This window comes from Mirounga angustirostris, unplaced genomic scaffold, assembly GCF_029215605.1.
Source record: "Mirounga angustirostris isolate CCGP_5_RB_7025 unplaced genomic scaffold, mMirAng1.0.hap1 SCAF_7, whole genome shotgun sequence".
In the NCBI taxonomy this organism is placed as follows: domain Eukaryota; kingdom Metazoa; phylum Chordata; class Mammalia; order Carnivora; family Phocidae; genus Mirounga; species Mirounga angustirostris.
This window is the reverse complement of record NW_026991715.1, coordinates 41,327,223-41,347,721: the sequence shown is the minus strand read 5'-3', so window position 1 is coordinate 41,347,721 and position 20,499 is coordinate 41,327,223. Positions and strand designations below refer to the sequence as shown.

Sequence of the window (20,499 nt, the reverse complement as noted above, 5' to 3'; positions counted from 1 at the left end):
TTTTTTTTTTAAGAGAGAGCTATAAGGATGGAGACAAGCAAGTCGGTTTGAAGGCCACTAGAAAAATCCATTGGAGAAAAAAAGAGGGTCTAAAAGTCATAAAAAAATATTACAAGTACTGTAACAGATTAGAATGGCAAACGTACACACTGTTTTCTGATTGCTTTGTGGTAGAGGGCAAGGAAAGATACAAGGAAAGCTAGTTAATGACATAGGATGACCTACAGGAAGACAGCACACCTTCCTTCAAAATAATCTGGAAGGAGCTCTATGGTCTAATAAAATTTCCATCAAGGAAGACAAATATTTTGTTTGACTCTTTTCCTGGGACTAATCCTCATTTGACAAAGTCCTCTCTGTTCTTTCCTCATCTCAAAGAACGATTTATAGTCACATGTTATTTAGAAAGAATTTTAACTTCAGTACTGAAAAGAAAAAGGCACCTGTGTGTCATAATAGCATCAAAGAAAGAACAAGAATGTCTTGCTTGCTTTTTTTCCAGGAGGTAGACAGCCCTTGTCATTGTAAAGGCCGCAGGACATATTTACTTTATTTACCATTATCTCTCTATGTAATATATGACACTGGCCTTGGTCAAAGTCAATCAAGAAGGCCACAAAGAATGTTGGATTGGGGTACAAATCTGAGTCTTGCCATGTGCTTTTCTCAGTTTCAAGCACATATTAAATGTTTAGAAATGTCAACATTTATTATTTTCTAGAATTTTATTAAACTATTCTATTTCTATTTTTATTCTCTATTATCATGGAGTGAGAAGTGTGGTTGGTGTTTAAGAGTATAAAAGAGGGTGAAGAGAAGACCAGTAAGTTACAAAGAAGGACAAGAGACAGATTCTTATCCACTACTGAGTTATAGCCCACAGGTCAAACCTGGCCCACCACCTGTTTTTTTTTTTTTTTTTTTAAAGATTTCATTTATTTATTCATCAGAGAGAGAGAGAGAGAGAGCACACACACACAGGGGGAACAGCAGGCAGAGAGAGAAGCAGGCTCCCCGCCGAGCAAGGAGCTCTATGCGGGACGCAATCCCAGGACCCTGGGATCATGACCTGAACTGAAGGCAGATGCCCAACCCACTGAGCCACCCAGGCATCCCCTACAACCTGTTTTTATAAATATACTTCTATTGAAACACAGCCATGTATACTTATTTACATAATGTAAATTTATTTACTTACACAACAGCATGATTGAGCGGTTGTGACAGAGACTGTATGTCCTACAAAGCCTAAAATATTTACTATCTGGCTGTTTACCGAAAAAGTTTGCCTACCCATAGTCCAGAGAAGTGCTCTCCTTGGGTGTTTTTGAAGCCTTGAGAGAGAGGAAAACTTCAGGTGAGTTCCTTACATGAGAAAATAAGGAGTTTGATAGTGTTAGATCTCTGAAAACCCATATTCTGAAAATGGAATCATTTTCAGCATCAGTTCTAGAGAAATGTGTAAGTCTGTGGTGGTGACCAAGTAGAGGTGATATCGTTTTTTTTTTTTTAAAGATTTTATTTATTTATTTGAGAGAGAGAATGAGAGAGAGAGAGCATGAGAAGGGGGAGGGTCAGAGGGAGAAGCGGACCCCCCGCTGAGCAGGGAGCCCGATGCGGGACTCGATCCCGGGACTCCAGGATCATGACCTGAGCCGAAGGCAGTCGCTTAACCGACTGAGCCACCCGGGCGCCCAAGGTGATATAGTTTTGCGTTTTCAGTTCCAACTCAGGATCCTTTGTCACTTCCTGGGCTAGAATTTTAGGGCTGGTTTGTGAAATCTCAGTGACATGGGTCTGGTTTTCATTTGCCTCCCATCCATTGAGCCATAACTCAAGAAGCAACTCAAAAGTTAGTTCACTTGAAAGAAAAATTAGTCTACTTGACATTTAATGCAGCTATTTTGTTGTGAACATTTTGACACAGATGACACATTATATTCACCTGTTTGTGTCTGCCAAAAAAAAAAAAAAATCAACTTTCAGCTTTTTAAAAATCCCAAGTAATGTGTTCAACACCTTCACATTCAACCCCAATCCCTGCACCTCAGTCCACTGTCTATTTTTCTTGGACCCCATCCCATTCATGATGTCTGCATCCTCCACTTTACCCTGACTTTCCCTGGGTCCCTGGGCCTTTCTCCATCCCCATGTCTCATCCCATTCCAGACCATCCTATGCTCCACCCCACCCTATTCCTAAGCAACACTTTCCCTGGTGTTCAGAATGATTATCAAGGATTGGTTAAGTCTTAAGCATACGATAACAAAGTCTTTTGTGCATATTACCTAATAATCATAATCATCACAAAAATACTAATGAAAGAAGGTAAAGGGTTTATTGTTTATAGCTCAATAAAATGTTCAAAATGACATAAAAAAGCAACCGCTTCTCAAAAAATAATATGTCTTAGCCATGGACACCCTAGCCATCCAGAGTTTCTGGATTTCCTAAACTACCCAGGAAGGAGATACAATCTCATGTTACAGACTCCCTAAACTCTTCCCTTACATCCTGGAATTGCCAAAGAAAATAGCAACATTGTTTCTCACTTCTTTTTTTTTTGAAATGACAGTATTTTCATCCTTGAAAAATGATTTACAAGTCTTCTTTTTTTTTTTCCTGTTTTCTTAATGATAGCATAGAAAAAAAACTAGTGCGGAATTGATCTTTCACACAGTTACAAAGGACAAAGATCACAAAATCCTACTATAATTGCCCTAGGGACAACTTATCTAAAAGAAAAGGGCAGAGGTGAAAAACACAGAATTAACTTCCCCAATCCAAGTAGACCTGCCATTCTGGGTACAGTTCTTCTATAGCTGAGAACAACTTCAACAATGATGGACTCTGCATTGCTTTCTCCCTCTAGGATGTGTTCAGCACCAGCCCCATAACTGTAAGTGAACAACGTAACTAGGTACGCTCACAGGACGTCAGTATCAAGATGCTGAGCACGACAGAGTTTCAGCACTGAGGCAGGAGCTTACAGGCTGTTCCATCTCACCCCTACCTACTGCTTGTATTCCCTGGTTGATTTCTCAGGTGTATGAGCTCAATGACTGGTTTAGTGGCCTCTAGCTACATGTAGCTATTAAGCACTTGAAATGCGGTTGGTCCAAACAGATATGCTGGAAATACAAAATACATACACTAATATCAAGACCTGGTTAAAATAAAAGTTTGTATTGGTTATATTTTGAAATGAGAATAGTTTTGACATATTGGGCTACATAAAATATATTGTTAAAGTTGACTTTACCCATTTCTTTTGTATCTACTAGAAAATTGGAGATTACATGTCATTTGAATTCTATTTCTAATGGACAGTGCTGCCCTAGCGACATGCGACACACTGGTAATTCTCATTTCCTTAGTCTTGCCCAGACCATGGGTCCAAGGCCCTGATAGAGGAAATAGTCAAGGAGCAACAAGACTGAATATGAGAAACTACTGGCTTGTGTCTCTGGATGGTATCTGTGTAACAGTGGTAGTTACGCTCTGTAGAAGTACAGAAGGTAGGCAGGAGAGCTGGTAAGGTGACAGGTACTGAAAGTGATTCATAGCTGGTTTGGTCTTACACAGCTCTTGAATGCCAGGGAGCCCATACCTCCCTACCTCCCTTTTAGACATTTCTTCCCAACTATGACAGCAACTTGCATCTGAAAAAAGTGAGCATTCTGTGTCCACCAACAGCTTAGCAAGACAAAAGGGTAGAGTTTTTGGCTTCTGTAAAAAAAAAAAAAAAACTTCCTATTATCCAGGCAGTGACGAATCCCAGAAATGGTGTTCTGCTGGGTTTACTTTTATTGAACAAGTATTTGAACAGACAGCATTGTGATCAGGAGGTTTTCAAGCACAGACAGATGGAGAGGTCTCTGTGCCCTCAGATCACAGAATCTAGGAGGAAAGAGACAGGAAAGACTGGAAGTCAGTGAGTCCATTCCCCCAACAGCTCTGTATTATTTTCTATAGTAAATAAGACAGGCTCTGAAGAATTCTTTCTCTATACAGATGGTGAGGGTTAGGCGATTCAGAATTGGGGCATATATTTTCCCTCCTGGCTTTCACCAATTCTTCCATCATTTGTCCTGGAAGAGAAGATGGGTAGGTTAGGTGCTAGAAACTGAGAGATACTATAGATATGTGGGTTCTACATCTACAGGTGTACTGTAGTCAAAGAAATCCATACATCCTTGCAGTCTGCCAAGAACTCACCATTTACGATCACTTTCACATTTTATCCAATTGATTCAATGAGTACCGAGCACCTAGAACACACTGCCTGCAGCAGTAGGTACAAATACTAACTCTGCCCTTGATCATGTGTGACCCTCATCATCATGTGTGATCATGTGTGACCAGACCCTGCTAATGAAAAGAGGTAGGTGTCAGTCACATCGTTTCACAGAGGAGGGAACAGAGCTCCAGAGAAGGTTAGTGACTTGCCAAGGTCTCACACTGGGTCAGAACTTAAATCCAATTCCTCCAACACTAATGCTTTACTATTATAAGTTGTTTGAGGCCATAAGAATTTAATCAGCTAACTTGCTTGCCTGACTCATCCAATATTCATACACTCTTGAAATGGACATTTAAAAGAGTGAGTCAACACCTAAACATTTTTCAAAAGAAGGTAAGGGCCTCAGGAAGTTTTTTCCCAGGTAACTGCACAGTGTCAGCCTGGAGCAGTAGCGCTATTGTTCCAACCCAGACCTCCATTTTAGTTGTCACATCCACCCCAGGAGATTTCCTTTGGTTTGAGGGTGGCCATCTATGGTCTTGTGGTATCTTCGAAAAGCTTTGTCATGGAATTGAGAATAGTCCTGTATTCATCTCACAAAATAGTATTAGTATTTTCCTTAACAGAGAAATGTCCTTTCAAGGTAGCTAATTTTTATTTAATTGAGCTATGTAATCCCTCTTCTAGAGCCCCTGGTTTTCAGAATTTCCTGACAACTAAGGGATGGTGGCAGAGCATAAGCTATGAAGCCAGAAGATCTAAACCAGATGCAAAATAGAATGTTGAATAACTGATAATTGCAGGGTCTCCCCTAGGCTGATTTTCTATAAAATGGGAAAGATAATAATCCCTGCCCTAATCAGAGGCCTACTGTGAGGATGCATACAGGGAAGAGCACATAAAATTCTGAGCTACATAAATCTTAGGAGTTACTGCATAATAGAAAATACTTCCTAGATACTAAGCATGAGTATACATTCTAGGATCTTCAGTCTATTTTTCTAGGAAAGTAGTGACTGCCTGGACTTTTATTCATTCTTCAAATTCCAGACTCTCTTAGAGATTCTTTCTATACAGGAACAAAGTTCAGGCAATTGCTTTCAACCTCCAGGATATGCATGCATCATAGTTATAAGAGCAATGCTGGGCCATGACCCAATTGGACACCTTAGTATATCCAAGATCACACCCCTGAATCATACAGAGGGAACTGAACCCATGTTCAGGACACCTTTTGTTCTAATAATTTATTCCATCATCTTAACACCATAAATAAGTCCTGTCATTAATAATATGTTACATAATTCTAGTGGAAAGAAAACACCCAAAAAGGAAAAGAAGAAACTCTCTCACAAAACCTTTTATGCTTAGCCCTGTCAAGATTCTTCCTTATTTGAATAAATACATCTTATCAGTATTACCCTATGGCAAATTTCTCATAAAGTAGTTTTTGTCAAGTTGTCTACATGAGAGTACAGCAAGATGTGGTCTAAAGTGTGATCTTTAGGATTCACATAAAGATTATTTTTACCTACTGTCCTGAGTTACATGTAATTAGGTATGTGTGTGAGATGTGAAGGATACTATATTCTGTTAATAAAAAAGGAGCAAACCACTAAGAATTTATATGTAATAAGACAGCACACACAATATGGGGTCTAGAGCAAAAGTTGATACCGTCTCCTTATGGATGTGTAACAGATGACTGTCAAGCCCACAGGAGGAAAGATGAAGGTCTTCGGGCTTCACCCCAATACTCTGCCTACCCCATCCGGCCTTCCAGCTGCTAATGTAAAACCAAAACTACTGAGTTTCCATCTCTTGTTTTTCCAGGGTCCCATATCAAGACTCACTGAGTAGTTCTTATGAATGCAGTCTCATCTAGTGTTGCTTAGGAGTTCCAAATCTGGCAGAGTAGTCTCCAGTTCCATTATTGCCAGAGCTTTCTGTGGCAGTGGAATGGAGTGAAACCAGTTGTGAATAATAATAAATATTTATTTAGTAAATATAATTTATTAGAATATTTTGTTTTTATTGAATATATATATTTTTTAACATCAAATATAAGGTTATTAAACTATAATCCATTATAATTATTAAACATACATAAACGCTGTGCCAGGATCTGTTTCTCTAAGTTTCCACTATGGACTCTTCCCTTTCTCTAAGTTCATACTTTGGTCTCTTTGGCATAATAATAATAGTGATAATAATAATAAATGCCATTAGTTTGTAGACACTGCCAAATGCTTAAAAGTCAGTACTTATTATTTTCAATAACTCGGTGAGATCTTTGGTTTAGATCTTTGATTTGCCAAAGGTCTCATATATGAGAAATCTAAAAAACTGGAATTTAAACCCATATTTGGCTGGTAACAAACATTTTTTCTTGTTTGAAAATTCCTACATTTTCCCCCAAGTTACATATCATCTTGCCCGAGGAAGAGCGTCCTCAAATGCAATCACCAGGGAGAATGGCGAACTCGATAAAGTCTGTCAATCTTGCAGGCTGCAAGGATGTTTTGACAGACATTATTGAGTTTGCTGTTCTCTCTGGTGATTGCATTTGAGGACACGACCATGAAAGACTTTGGAATCCGGGAACCAAACTGACGGTTACAGAAGGGAGGGGGATGGGGGGGATGGGGTAACAGGGTGACGGGCATTAAGGAGGGCACGTGTGGTGAAGAGCACTGGGTGTTACACACAACTAATGAATCGCTGAACACTACATCAAAAACTAATGATGTATTATATGTTTGCTAACTGAACATAATAATAAAAAAAAATCCTTGCAGGGATTTAAATGAAAAGGCCAGCTTTTCATGTTGGGAAACAGTTAAATGCAATGTTAAGTGTGAGAACGTGGGGGTTTTACAGAAATGGTTGAAATTCGGTTCCGTCACTATGTGACCTCCCTCAATCTTTTCTTCTCTCTTTACAGTAAATCACAGGATATAAAACCTACTTTGCAAAAGTGTTATGTGAGGGACCTTGCTCATAAACAATCTATTAATGATCCCAGTTAACAGTAAGCACTTAAAAATATTAACTATTATATTATTATCCCCGCATATTTCAGTGATTACTTAATTATCCTCACAATGAAGATGTGACCAATTCTGAGCCAGTAACACTGCCCCAGCCAGAGAAATGTCCATCGGTCGGTGGCAGACACAGAAGCAGAACCAGTTGGCTCTGGCCGTGTAATGGGGACGCAGTGTACTTACAGATGCTGGCACATCGAGAGGGGTTGTTTCTGGGGTGCTGTTCTCTTCACACCTCCCTTCACTGCGTATGTGTGTATTAGTTTGGCGTATTCTAAAACAGAGCAGAGGAAATTAAAAAGATGGAAAAACTGACAGTTATGATGAGAAAAGAAAACAAACAAGGATCAATGGGGGTGACATGTGGGCATCAAACCAGAACTGAAATTACAAGTAGGACCCGGGATCTGAATTCAACTATTTCCCAGTAGGAATCACCCAGGTTTTGTCTCTCTCTCTTCAGATTCAGCCCCAGATTCATTCCCCAGTCCTGGATTCATTCCATCACCTTTCATTCACCTATATACTCATGAAATTGTTCAATGTTAGAAATAAACTTGGAGGGGCGCCTGGGTGGCTCAGTTGTTAAGCATCTGCCTTCGGCTCAGGTCATGATCCCAGGGTCCCAGGATCAAGCCCTGCATTGAGCTCCCTGCTCAGCAGGAAGCCTGCTTCTCCCTCTCCCACCCCCCCCGCTTGTATTCCCTCTCTCACTGTCTCTTTCGCTGTCAAATAAATAAATAAAATCTTTAAAAAAAAAAAAAAGAAAGAAACTTGGAGACCGTCTATTCCAGAAGCCATTATTTTACGGATGGGAAAACTGGATCCCACAGAGAAGCTTCATTTTACTGAGTACCAATAATGTGGGATTACAAAATACAATACATATATATAATAAAAATATGTAAAATGCATATAGAATATAGATTTTATAAAATACAATAATATGTAATCATACAGGTCGAGTTTTATAGCTGGAAAAAATCTTAAAAGGTATGAATTTTAATGCCTCTCTCTTAAATATTTCATATCAAACATCTGCTTGTTTGCTTCTGGTGATGGGAAACTCACTGTCTATCAAGGCAGTTTGACTTGTCTTTGGACATTGCTCACGTTGAAATGGCTTCCCTCTAAGACCACAGAAACCAATACTGTTTCCTCTTGCCTGGGACAGCCTGGATCCTCCCTCTATAATATATACTACCAGTTCCTTTAGCTAAACAATCCAACCTGAGCCATGCTTTATTAATATTTTTACCATTGAAGTTTCTGACTCTAAAGTTCCCTTGACTAAAGTGTCACTTGTTACGGGTTTATACAGTTAATGGAATGCTTAAAGAACACTGGGTGGATAATTTAGGCCCCGACATTTACAATAAAGGGAAGTTGAAGAATTTCTGGGCTGAAGATAAGGCATATATAGTAACAAATTCCTGAATGGTTGCATTCATTTCTTAAATGGAGATTTCTTAATTCTTAAAACTCTGTAAGATCCATGGAGGGATTTCAGGAGATTCATGCACCCATAAATATTATGCAGACAAATTGTTAATGTTGCTTCATTTTCTTTTCTTTTCTGGAAAGAGGTAACTTTCTCATCATCAAAGGAACTTTTGATCCCTTGACTACCTTGGATATAACAGTAGTGTAGTGGAGAGAAAAGAGAACTGTATTTAGACCCAAACCAACAGGGTGAAAATCCTGTCTAATCTACTTCCTAGCTTTGTGACTTTAAACAAGTTACCTGGACTCTCTGAACCTTAGATTCACCCTCTGTACAGCGAAGATAATAGCACTCATAGCATGTAGTGAGGATTCAGCAAGAGAGTGAATGTGTGAGTGTCTTACAGATGTGAGAACACACAAAGCACTCATATTCATATGTTATGCTAAGTGTATAAACTGCAGAATGTCCCATCCTCACATTCTGGGCTTTGCTTATCGTGTCCCCAGAAGGCAAGAACATACACGGACTACAGTGTAAATATGGGTGGGGTGGGAGTGGGATGGAAGAGTCAAGATTTGTCACCACGCTTTCACTTAAAGCTGGTAAAATGTGAGGCAGGTGAATGGAGGTGAAGATAAGACAGTATTTGAGCAGAAAAGCAAAAAGCTAAAACCCATAACGACAGTATTAAAACAAATCCCCTCATATGTAATTTTAAATAAAAATGGCAATTCAATTCTTCTTAAAAACCCAGTGAAGCCAGCTAGCTCAGAGAATGGCCTGCACTTCCTCAGTGGAAAAAGTGAATCTGAGAATGATGAGATAACATGGCCACAGATGCACAGACAGTAATAAATCTGAGTGCCCACACCAAGTCCACCATTTGCCATTTGTTCCAGGGGCTTTCTCTTGAATGAGACCACTTCTGCTCCAAGAAGAAGACTTGGAGAGGTTGAAAAATATGTGACTATCCGGTAGCCAGACGGCCCAGGAGAGATTATTGGCCAGGCGGACTCAACACAGCAATGATTCTCAACTTTTTTTCTTTTTACACAACGCGTGGATGATGTTCGCATTCCCATGACTGTACGTGGGCTAATAGAGACTTTCTCTGATTGTTGCAACCCCACCACTTTTTCCTTTCTCTTCCACTCAGTAAAGTATATAAGCAAATTAATCAAAAGGATAGCCTCCAATCCTCTCTGTTTTATATTTGAATAAGATCATCCACAAAATTTGAATTTTTAACTGCTATGATTAGTAAATTGGTGCAACGCACCTCCAATTGGTATGAATGCAGTCCTGTGGGTCGACACCATAGTCAAGAACCTCTCCACTTGAAGATATAGTACAACATGTATACTTACAGGTTTTCATGACAGAGCATGCAGGGATTGTTGTATGTCTGGCCATCATCACCACAGACAGGCTGTAAATTCTTTGGGCAAAGGTAACCCATCTTGGGCAATACTCGGTAATGTTTGCACATCTCAGAATCCTGAAGAAGTAAAACATATATCAGATTTACTCAATGGCACTCAGGAATGGAAAAATCTTTTGATTTCCTCAGTCACATCTGAATAAAACATTAGTAAAGGAACTGTAACATAGGTCATAGAAACTCACTATTTAAAAATCAACCAACACACTTATAAATAACTCATGACTCAAGGTACTCATAATGGAATGTAGAAATGTTTTAAACTGAATGATAATAAAAATATAAACTACCAAATCACAGCAGCTAAAGCAGTGATTTGAAGGAAAGTTGTAAATAAATACATAATTGGCAAAGAAGAAAGCTTTAAGATCAATGATCTAAACTTCCATGTCAAGAAGCTAGCAAATGGGGGCTCCTGGGTGGCTCAGTTGGTTGAGCGGATGCCTTCGGCTCAGGTCATGATCTCGGGGTCCTGGGATGGAGCCCCAGGTCAGGCTCCCTGCTCGGTGGTGAGCCTGCTTCTCCCTCTCCCTCTGCCTGCTCCCCACCCCCCTCGCTTGTGCGCGCTCTCTCTCTCTGTCAAATAAATAAATAAAATCTTAAAAAAAAGAAGCTAGCAAATAATAAACAAATTAAGCTCAAAGAAAATAGAGGAAAAGAATAATACAGAAGAGAAATATATGAAATAGAAAACGACAAAGCAAAACACTGGTTGTTTGAAAAGATTAATAAATTGAAAAACCACTTGCAAAATCGATAAAAAGGCAAGAAATATACATTACCAATATTAAAAATAAAATGGGGGTTTCACTATATATAGATATAAAAGGGTAATGTGGAAATGTTATAACTATATGCCAATAAACTTGACAACTTAGATGAAATTAAAAAATTCCTTCAAAACAACTTTCTGAAACAAAGAAATAGAAAATCTAATAGTATCATATCTGTAGGTATTCTTTCCAGAGGCATAAAGAAGTACTTGTTTGTTAGTTTGTTTTGATAAATAATTCAAACATCCAGGGGTGCCTAGGTGGCTCAGGCTGTTGAGTGGCTGACTCTTGGTTTTGGCTCAGGTCAAGATCTCGGGGTCATGAGATGGAGCCCCGCTTTGGGCTCACGCTCAGCGTGGAGTTGGTTTGGCCCTCTCCCTCCCCCTCTGCCTCTCTTCCCAATATTTATTTTATTTGAAAGAGAGAGAGAGCGCGCGTGCACACACACACACATGCATGTGCATGCAAGTGGGGAGAGGGGCAGAGGGGGAGGGAGAGGGACTTTGAGAGGTGGTTGGAGCCAGGGTCTGCTCGGAAGGTGAAATCAACCATAACCGGTTCAGAGTTGATAGACTATGTAAGAAAATACTAAGGATATCTCTCCCTCTCTCTCTAAAATAAAATTTAAAAAATCCAGTGGACTGCTTTAGAATATGGTGAGTTCCATATTGGTAGATATTCAGGGAGAATTTAGACAAGCACTTTCTATGAATCACTGGCAAAGGTAGGAATGAACCAGATATATCTTTAGCATTTTTTTTCAGGTATCTGCTGCTACAAGGTTTAAAACTACTAGGATAAAGCATTACAAAGAAGCAACGACAGGCTTCTTTGTACAAACTTTTTTTTTAAGGGTACAAACTCTCACTTATAAGATGAATAAGTTCTGGGGGTGTAATGTACAGCATGGTGATTATAGCTAGTCATTCTGTATGATACACTTGAAAGTTGGTAAGTGAATAAATCTTAAATGTTCTCACCACACACACACAAATAGTAATTATGTGAGGTGATGGTGGTGTTCGTTGACACTACGGTGGTATCATTTTGCAACCTAAAAGTGTATTAAATCAACACACTGTACATATTAAATTTATACAGTGTTATATGTCAATTATATCTAGAGGAAAAAAGAACAGATTTTGTGAATAGTTTCTCTCCATGCTTATAGGATTCCTAGGGTAGCATCTAGTTTACTAGAAATCTGTAATTAGTATATATTTCACTAGGGCAACTCATCTACTATCCTCCTTAAATTCGGCAAATAATAAGATTAAATTCATGTTTGATACTTTTCTTTTTTTTTCTGGGTCATCAGACTAGATGCTAAAGTTTCACTTTTAGAGGCCAATTTGATATGCTACTTCATGAATATACTTCATGAATATGCTCTTATTCCCTTTCCTCCTTTCTATTCCTCACTTTGGCAAAGCTCTAAAAAAGCAAACCTGTTAGGCTAATTTACACTAAGGTGTATGTTACTGAAGGACATCAGCTTGTATTTTGAATAAACAAGTTTTAACCACTGTGAATCGCTAATTAGTGGAATTTCACGGGTGTGAAAATGCTCCGCGCACCCTCTTTAGGCTATTGGGAAGAGGGTTGATTTGGGGAGGGGGAGAGACAGGAAGCTGGGTGAGGAGTCTTTTTGGCCTGCTGAAATTACAGAACTGAGGCTCCTCACTACTTATCTGACCATATGTGCAATAAGCCACATTCATGATACACCCACGTTGTAAAATTTCAATAATGTACTAAATTGGCTTGGAACAGGGCTAATAATCTAAAAGAGCACATAATAATGCACTGATGAGACCTTCCCAGAACTCTCACTGAGCTTGGAACTACACACAAAGGGTTTGGAGCTACACTGAATTTGCCTTTCCAAGGCCTCTTTATGGAAATGAAGCTCATGGGGGGCGGGGTGGGGGGGTGGGGGGGGGAGAGGGCAGATTGGCAACAGACCCCAAACAAATGCATCAACTTAATAAGTAGCTTTTCAGGAGTAGTCATTCTTACCAGAAAAGAAGTGGAGGAAGTTGGGCTCTTTTCGTCCATAGATCTAACGTGGAATGATTTCTCTTGAATTCTTGCCCTTTCCAAAGCTTCTTTTTGACTACAGAAGAAGACGAAAAGTAATTTAAAGTTATAGCCACAAAGACTAGCGCCTGTAACTTCCAGTGGAAGCTATGCCATCCTAAATAAAATATGATAGAACCACAGAACATTAGCTAGAGGATGATGTAAAGAGAAGTACACAATGGGGAACTGGTTGAGAGCACTCATCACTTACTAGATGTATGACCTTGGACAAGTTGCTTAAATGCCTTGAGCTTATCTTTTCTAGAACTTAAAAAGAGGGTAGTATTGGTAATTCCTGTCTTCAGGAATGTACTACAAAGAGCTAAAAAAATACTGATTATTACAATTGTGTTCACAGTGTTTCCATAACCATCGTCATCAGTATCTATCATGTCCATTGGTCCCCAAATATAGTTATTCATCAAAATAACCTAGAAACCCCTTCTAAACAACAAATTCCTTAGCCCTGAATTTTTTGCCAAGTACATTTTGGGGGGTAAAAATCTGTTACTTCGGAAAAAGACTTTTCTGTTGAGTCTGATCCAGTTGTGGAACAAAGATTTGGAAGATTTTCTTGTAGTTATGATCCTGAGAGTTGACAAAAGTTTTATCCAGTGACACAGCTAGTAAATATCCTGGTTAGAATTCACATATGGATTTCCTGTCTCCTATATCAAGTGTTCTCAACGTAAGGGCCTCGAATCTAAAGACTTATTTTAAGGACGTCACGGATTCATGAGCACACATTTATTTAATCGGCAACTTCTAAAGATGCTGTTCCCATGGGTCCTGTCCCCATGCTTTAATAAAAACAACTTTTGCACTGAAAAATAAAAATGAAAATAAAAAATTAAAAAAAATAAAAACACAATTCCCCCACTAGCTGGAGGGGTAACAGGATCCTCTTACTCACATGATCGTTCTGCACATGTGGCACTTGTTTTTGTATAATTTTCCATCAGCACCACGCACGGGGTCATTCTCTTGAGTGCACATGAGCTGGTCATTCCTCACGTACTGCTGAAAGTCACTGCACTCGTCCTAGAAAATGATAAAGGGGAAGTGAACAGGATTTTTCCCCTTTCTAAAACTTGGTCTTAGAAAGTCCTTTCTTAGCTCTGAGCTCAGACTCACTGCCCTTATCCTGGCAATGGAGGCCAAGGAACGCCTAGACTTTAAAATTTCCAACCCCACTTCATTCTGAACTTTTCTTCCTGGGTCCTAGAAATGCAGAGCGGAACACTTAATAGATCATGTCTCCCTCACCCTTTCCTTCCTAGCTTCCTTCCTTCCTTCCCCTCCTTTTCCACATGAGCTGTACTCTTTTTTTTTTTTTTAAGATATTTAAAAAATTTATTTGTCAGAGAGAGAGAGAGCACGAGCACACAAGCAGGAGGAGCGGCAGGCAGAGGGAGAAGCAGGCCGCCCGCTGAGCAAGGAGCCTGATGTGGAACTCGATCCCAGGATCCTGGGACCATGACCTGAGCCAAAGGCAGATGCTTTAACTAACTGAGCCACCCAAGCATCCCACAGGAGCTTTACTCTTGACCAAAGGACAATATCACAGGAATCTAATGCCATAAATATGATTATCACTGCAAAGGACTGAATGAAGATGTCTTCTTTGCAGGCTTGAAAAGTAAATAGAAGAGGCAGCATAATGCATACACACTACTGATTTGTTGATGCTGAGATAGCTATCTGGAGGAAACAGAAAAAAAAGACATCAAGGAGAGAAGCTAAAGGGGAGGCTTTGTAATTAGTGTATGTTACCTGAATTGTAAAAATCAATGTCAACAAGCTACCCGAAGCCTCATTTCACATTTATGTCAGAGGAAAGCATGCAGTTGAGGTGAAAGAATTTTACACTCTATTTTTTCAATCCATATTTCTCTCTAAGAGGAGAGCAATATTTGATGTACACTGAGGGCAAATTCTCTACAAAACTGAGAAAAATATTAAACTTAAAGCCAGACAAAAATGTTGTTATAACCAAAATGAAATATTAGCAAAGTCTATTTTCTTTGAAGCAAAACATTGGCATTTTTATTATCCAAAAAACCAGAGGAGAATGTCAGATTCTGAGGATGAAAGGCAAAATAGTTATCTTCGCATCTTTTAAGAAATGACCTTTGCATCATCTGAGGGCTTGGCACTTGATTTTTCTTCGTCATTCTTTTTTCTTTCACTAGCTTCTCGCTCACTGCAGAATAAAAAAGGATAGGATTGTTTTTTTATAGGGTTCTTACTGAGTTTTTTTGTTTGTTTGTTTTTACTGAGCTTTTTAAATGAAGTATTTCTCTAATTCTAAACCTTAGCAAATCTAACACTATTTTCTCATATCTGAAAAAAATACCTAAAATACTTTTTTTTTCTTTTTTACTAATGAGTCTTAACTGTTGGAATTTTCATAGTGCATTTGTGGCAATGCTATCGACTTCCATAAATTCGGTTACTACACTGTCATCCAGAGTGCTATGCTTAATAAAATATTTTATTAATAAAATATTTTATTAAGGAAAAATACAATGTATTTTTCTCTCTCATGTAGAGTTGCTTCCTTCCTCCTTTCTCTTTTCCATATTCAATTAGAACTGAACTTTCCAATATTGATTTTCTTTATGTAGTTATATTGCTTCAAGTTTATAAATGTTTGAGGCATATTATCTCCTTGAATCACTACGAAAAGTCTATCATGTAGAAATTGCTGCCTTTACATAAAAGAGGAAGTATGTGGTTACTCAGCTGATGGACTTCTCTGAAAGCCCGGGATTTGGGCACCATACAACAGCTCTCTCCCTGTCCCAGATGCTCCGGGTATGATTATGCTTCTCATCATCAAAGGAAACATTTCTTGCGAGAGTGTTCTGGAAGCTCACTGTCCTCTTCTAAAGGGAAGGCTTTGTCTGTTTTTCATGTGCAATGCCCAGGGCCTTAAGTTTTAAATTAAAAAGAACCATCTCCTTGCAAACAAGCAAAACCCATCAAATTGGTCGATAAACCTCTACACGTACAAGATGCTCTGACACATAGCACACTTGTTGATGTGCATCTTGCCATCTGGACCCTGAACAGGGTTGTTTTCTCTGGTGCAGATAAACTTCCCCTCTCTCACCATATTCCGGAATTCATGGCACTGATCCTGCCAAGAGAAACAGAAAAAAGATGTTACCATGATAGTCTGAGCTCTAAAATTTAGAACATAATTTGTGAGATATAAGCTCATAATACTTGAGGGAGGAAATAAACATCTAGAGAAAACAGAATTTTAGGGATGGAATGTGTTTTAAAGGCTCTTTATTCAATATCTGCGTAGGAAGTTAGAATCCTCTCCATAGTGTCCCTCTCAAATAATGACTTTGGTGGAATTTCACGACTGCCTAGGGCAGCCTCTACTGTGTTAATGCAATTTTTAGCAGGCTGAGCCCCAAACCTGTCTCCCTGCAGCCTCCTCATTACTCCACACATAAGTAAGCCCTGAAATGAAATGATAGACGCTCTGTTCCTCAAGAACAAAATAATATTTTATTATATGCCAGGCATTTTGTTGTTTGCTAAGAGCACACAAGATAAACACTCATTATCCTCATGTTATAGGTGAGAAAAAAAGGCTCAGAGAGATTAAATAAAGTCAATGTTGGAATTGTGATCAGAAATCGGGCAACAAGCTTTGTTATTTTCTGTGCTTTTACCTGGCAGAGAATAAAACTCCTAAACACTTGTAAAAAGATAAAGCTGCCTTTTATATTCACTGAAAAATAAGAACCTTAAAAAGAAGGCAGTGAAAATGAATCCACAGGATCTGCCTCTGATGAAATTTTTGGACATCTACAGAAATTTGTCATTAACTACCTGTAAGCTCAAAGAGCCAAAGGAAATATATGGGAAAATCACCTTGAAAAATACTGCTAGTGACGTGGATGGCAGTTACCCTTCCTTCTTTCTTTCTCCTTCCTTCCTTCCTTCTTTCCTTCCCACCTTTCTCCCTTCCTTCCCACCTTCCTTCCTTCCTTTCTCTCTTTCTTTCTTTCGAGAGATTTTATCTATTTATTTTAGAGAGAGAGAGTGTGTGAGTGGGGGGAGGAGCAGAGGGAGAGAGACAAGCAGACTCCATGCTGAGCATAGAGCCCGACACGGGGCCCGGTCCTGTGACCCTGAGATCATGACCTGAGCCAAAATCAAGAGTCAGATGCTCAACTGACTGAGCCATCCAGGTGCCCCTATCCTTCCTTCTTTAAATTGTGATAACCCTGAACAACTCCAGACCTACTTTTATTTGCAGTATTAAAAAAGTTCTCTGGAATACTTGATCAAAATACTAAATGTCTCACAGCCATCATTTTTGGAAGTTGCTAGAATTATTTCCTTTTCCATCTATACAAAATCCCACTTACATATGTGTTTATGATAGCACCCATCTGCCTGTACTTCCATCTTTGCTTTATGGGTGCAATCTCTGGCTCTTATTATTATGACCTGTGTGTAGTTAACTTATCTGAGTTTTTCTCAACTGAAAAACTGGATCAATACCACCTACTGCATAGATTTTGGGAAGGCTTATTTATTTTTTATTGACGTATAATTGATATTAGTTTCAGATACACAACATAGTGATTTGACATTTGTATACTTTGCAAAATGGTCACCCCAATAAATCTAGTTACCATCTGTTACCATACAGAGTTACTACAACGTTACTGACTGTATTCCCCATGTGTACATTATATCTCCCTGACATTTACTCTAGAACTGGAAGCTTGTCCTGGGTAGGTGGTCAGTATGGATAAATATTATTATGATTTGTCCCGCATAACTGACCACCTGGATCTGCATGTACACCAGCAGGCTAAGGAATGTTGTTTGTTAGACTCATGCTGTGTGAATAACCTTGGGAGCCTGGTTGTTTGAAATGTATTATCTGGCCTCCAGATGGCCCTTCTGTTCTGGGTGCCAAGAGCTACAAATCTTGTCTCACACCCCTTCCTGCTCAAGGCTGGCCTGGCCCCCTAGAATGGAATCTGGGAGGGGAGGCAGACAGACACAGCCCAGGCTCCTTGACAATACAGAAACATGGTAACATAGAAATGCAGCTCACAGCAAACTGCAGGTAGGCAGACAAATGTTTAATTTCAAACCCTATTATTTGCCCTATAAATATGGCTCTATGAGGAGGGTCGGTTGGAAGTCTCACCTGAGGGGAGGATGCTCAGCTCAGGCCTCTCAGCGGGGACTCCAGCCTGGCTGTTCCCATAGGGCTTCCCCAGCTAATGAGATTGAATGTTGTAAGTATCTGATTTGATGTAACTTTGCCTTACTCTCATTTATTGCCTACTATTACTTTCATCTATGTGTAGATTCCTTTCTTCTTCTGTTCCTATTAGGTTTCTATAATAATAATAAAAAACTTTTTCCTTTTTGAAACTGAAACACAGCTGTTGTGAATCTTTTGTTCAGAGCAGCAGGTTTAAATATGATGATGCATGTGATTTGTAAAAAATTTAACTTTGCAGATGTAGGTAAGACCATAGCTCTCTTTTTGCCACACAAACACACAAAATGTCTGGACATTTTTAATATATGAATATATAGAATATTTTTTGTTTGAAATTTCTAAAATAGATGTTAAAAAAAGAAAAATATTGACTAAGATTATAAATAGAATAGATGGCCAGTAGAGATGATTTGAATTTATACAATAAAATCTTATCTCAAGGCCATTCATTTACCAAAATGCATAACAGATATTCCCAACATATATTTTTTAAAATGAAAATTACTATTAATGGTTCATTTTGTAAGTCAGTATAGACCTAATGAAAAGTTCCCTCATTGGGGCGCCTGGGTGGCTCAGTTGGTTGAGCGACTGCCTTCGGCTCAGGTCATGATCCTGGAGTCCCGGGATCGAGTCCCGCATCGGGCTCCCTGCTCGGCAGGGAGTCTGCTTCTCCCTCTGACCCTCCTCCCTCTCATGGTCTCTGTCTCTCATTCTCTCTCTCTCAAATAAATAAATAAAATCTTAAAAAAAAAAAAGAAAAGTTCCCTCATTAACATTCATTAACAGGAAAACTTTCCTGGGGAGACTTCACGATTTCTCTTTTCTAACTGGAGTCCATTGATGGATTAGAAGAGATTGTGCTGTGTCATATTCTATGTGTTAGTGTTGTAAAGCATTGAACATTATTTTTAAAGCCCTAATTGAATACAAGACGGCACTGGAATGCCATGTCAAGAATTTATCATCTGGAGCTCTAAGTGTTTGATATTTGCTTTCTTATTTGTAGTTTTGGTGTCTATTTGCTTAATTATTTGTTTTAAAACTTCAGAGAAGAGGAGCGCCTGGGTGGCTTAGTCGGTTAAGAGTCTGACTCTTGGTTTCGGCTCAGGTGGAGATCTCACGGGTCATGAGATGGAGCCCCATGTTGGGTTCTGTGCTCAGTGGGGAGTCTGCTGGAGATTCTCTCCCTCTGCCCCTCCCCCTACCTACACACACATGCTCTTTCTCTCTCTCTCAATAAATAAATAAATAAATAAATAAATAAATAAATAAATAAATAAATCTTTAAAAAAAAATAAAACTTCAGAGAAGAAATCCACTTCATCATAACAATAGCTTGGCAATGGTCGTTGGTCCTACAGATAGGTGGTAATTACACTAGAGTTGCTTTCAGAGCACTGAAATAGCATGCTATTTCTTTGCAAGATCTGGCCATGCTTTCCGGTTCATCATTATATACACAATGAGTGGGACAGAGTAGGCATTCCATAAATATTTGCTGAATGAATTAACCTTACCCCCAAGCTTCCAGCTTTAGGTATTAGTACATCTAACACACACTACCTCGTTTTCATTGCTCTTTTCTCCTGTGTTTCTCAAGTTGTCCTGCTCTTTCTTTTTTCTTTCAGCCGCTTCCCTTTCCCTTGAAAGAAAAATGGAAAAAAAACATTTCAACCAAAGTGAACAAACCCCTCATTAATAATTAGATCTGTTTTTAAAAAGAAGTCATTTTCTCAAACTGATGAGAAATGATTATCAAACTTTAATATTTGCAGTTAAAGGCTCATTTTTGAAAATACTCACAGTTTGTCCTTACACATAGCACACTTATTGCCGTGTATCTTGCCATCCAGACCCTGGACAGGGTCACTTTCTCGGGTGCAGATAAGTTTTCCGTTTTTTACTTGGCTTCTAAACTCATCACACGTGTCCTAAAAAGAAGGAAAGTTTATATTGGAAATGGCTGTTTTCACATAGTATTTGATTGGGCTTGAAAATCTGAAGATTTTGATTTGAGAGTCAGGCAGCCACTTAACCTTGCTGGGAGGCGGTACAATGACCTACAAACATGTCCACATCCTAACTCCTGGGGACTGTAAACATGTAGCCTGACATGATAAGGACAAATTAAGGTTGAGGATAGAACTAAGACTGCTAATTAGCTGCCCATAACATGGAGAGATTATCCTGA

General features: G+C 39.0%; 1 protein-coding gene and 1 long non-coding RNA gene across 4 annotated transcripts in view; one reads left to right on the top strand and one right to left on the bottom strand.

Moving 5' to 3' along the window:
• Nucleotides 1-3,784: 3,784 nt before the first annotated feature.
• Nucleotides 3,785-20,499, bottom strand: part of SPINK5 (serine peptidase inhibitor Kazal type 5) — a 74,833-nt gene continuing 58,118 nt past the window's right edge. For 2 of the 3 annotated variants that reach the window (XM_045894849.2, XM_064596127.1), the window contains 9 exons: nt 20,112-20,239; nt 19,872-19,950; nt 16,048-16,175; nt 15,164-15,236; nt 13,947-14,074; nt 12,971-13,067; nt 10,105-10,235; nt 7,474-7,564; nt 3,785-4,091 (listed from right to left, as the gene is read on the bottom strand). In XM_045894849.2, coding sequence (XP_045750805.1) covers nt 4,083-4,091; nt 7,474-7,564; nt 10,105-10,235; nt 12,971-13,067; nt 13,947-14,074; nt 15,164-15,236; nt 16,048-16,175; nt 19,872-19,950; nt 20,112-20,239 — 864 coding nt within the window. In that variant the 3' untranslated portion in view covers nt 3,785-4,082. Of the gene's footprint in view, nt 4,092-7,473; nt 7,565-10,104; nt 10,236-12,970; nt 13,068-13,946; nt 14,075-14,167; nt 14,255-15,163; nt 15,237-16,047; nt 16,176-19,871; nt 19,951-20,111; nt 20,240-20,499 lie in introns of all 3 variants that reach the window. The other variant, XM_045894866.2, reaches the window with a different exon arrangement.
• LOC129046349 (uncharacterized) overlaps nt 18,045-20,499 on the top strand; it is a 36,151-nt gene continuing 33,696 nt past the window's right edge. Inside the window, exon 1 of the long non-coding RNA XR_008507473.2 lies at nt 18,045-18,140. This is a non-coding gene — a long non-coding RNA (uncharacterized LOC129046349). The remainder of the gene's footprint in view (nt 18,141-20,499) is intronic.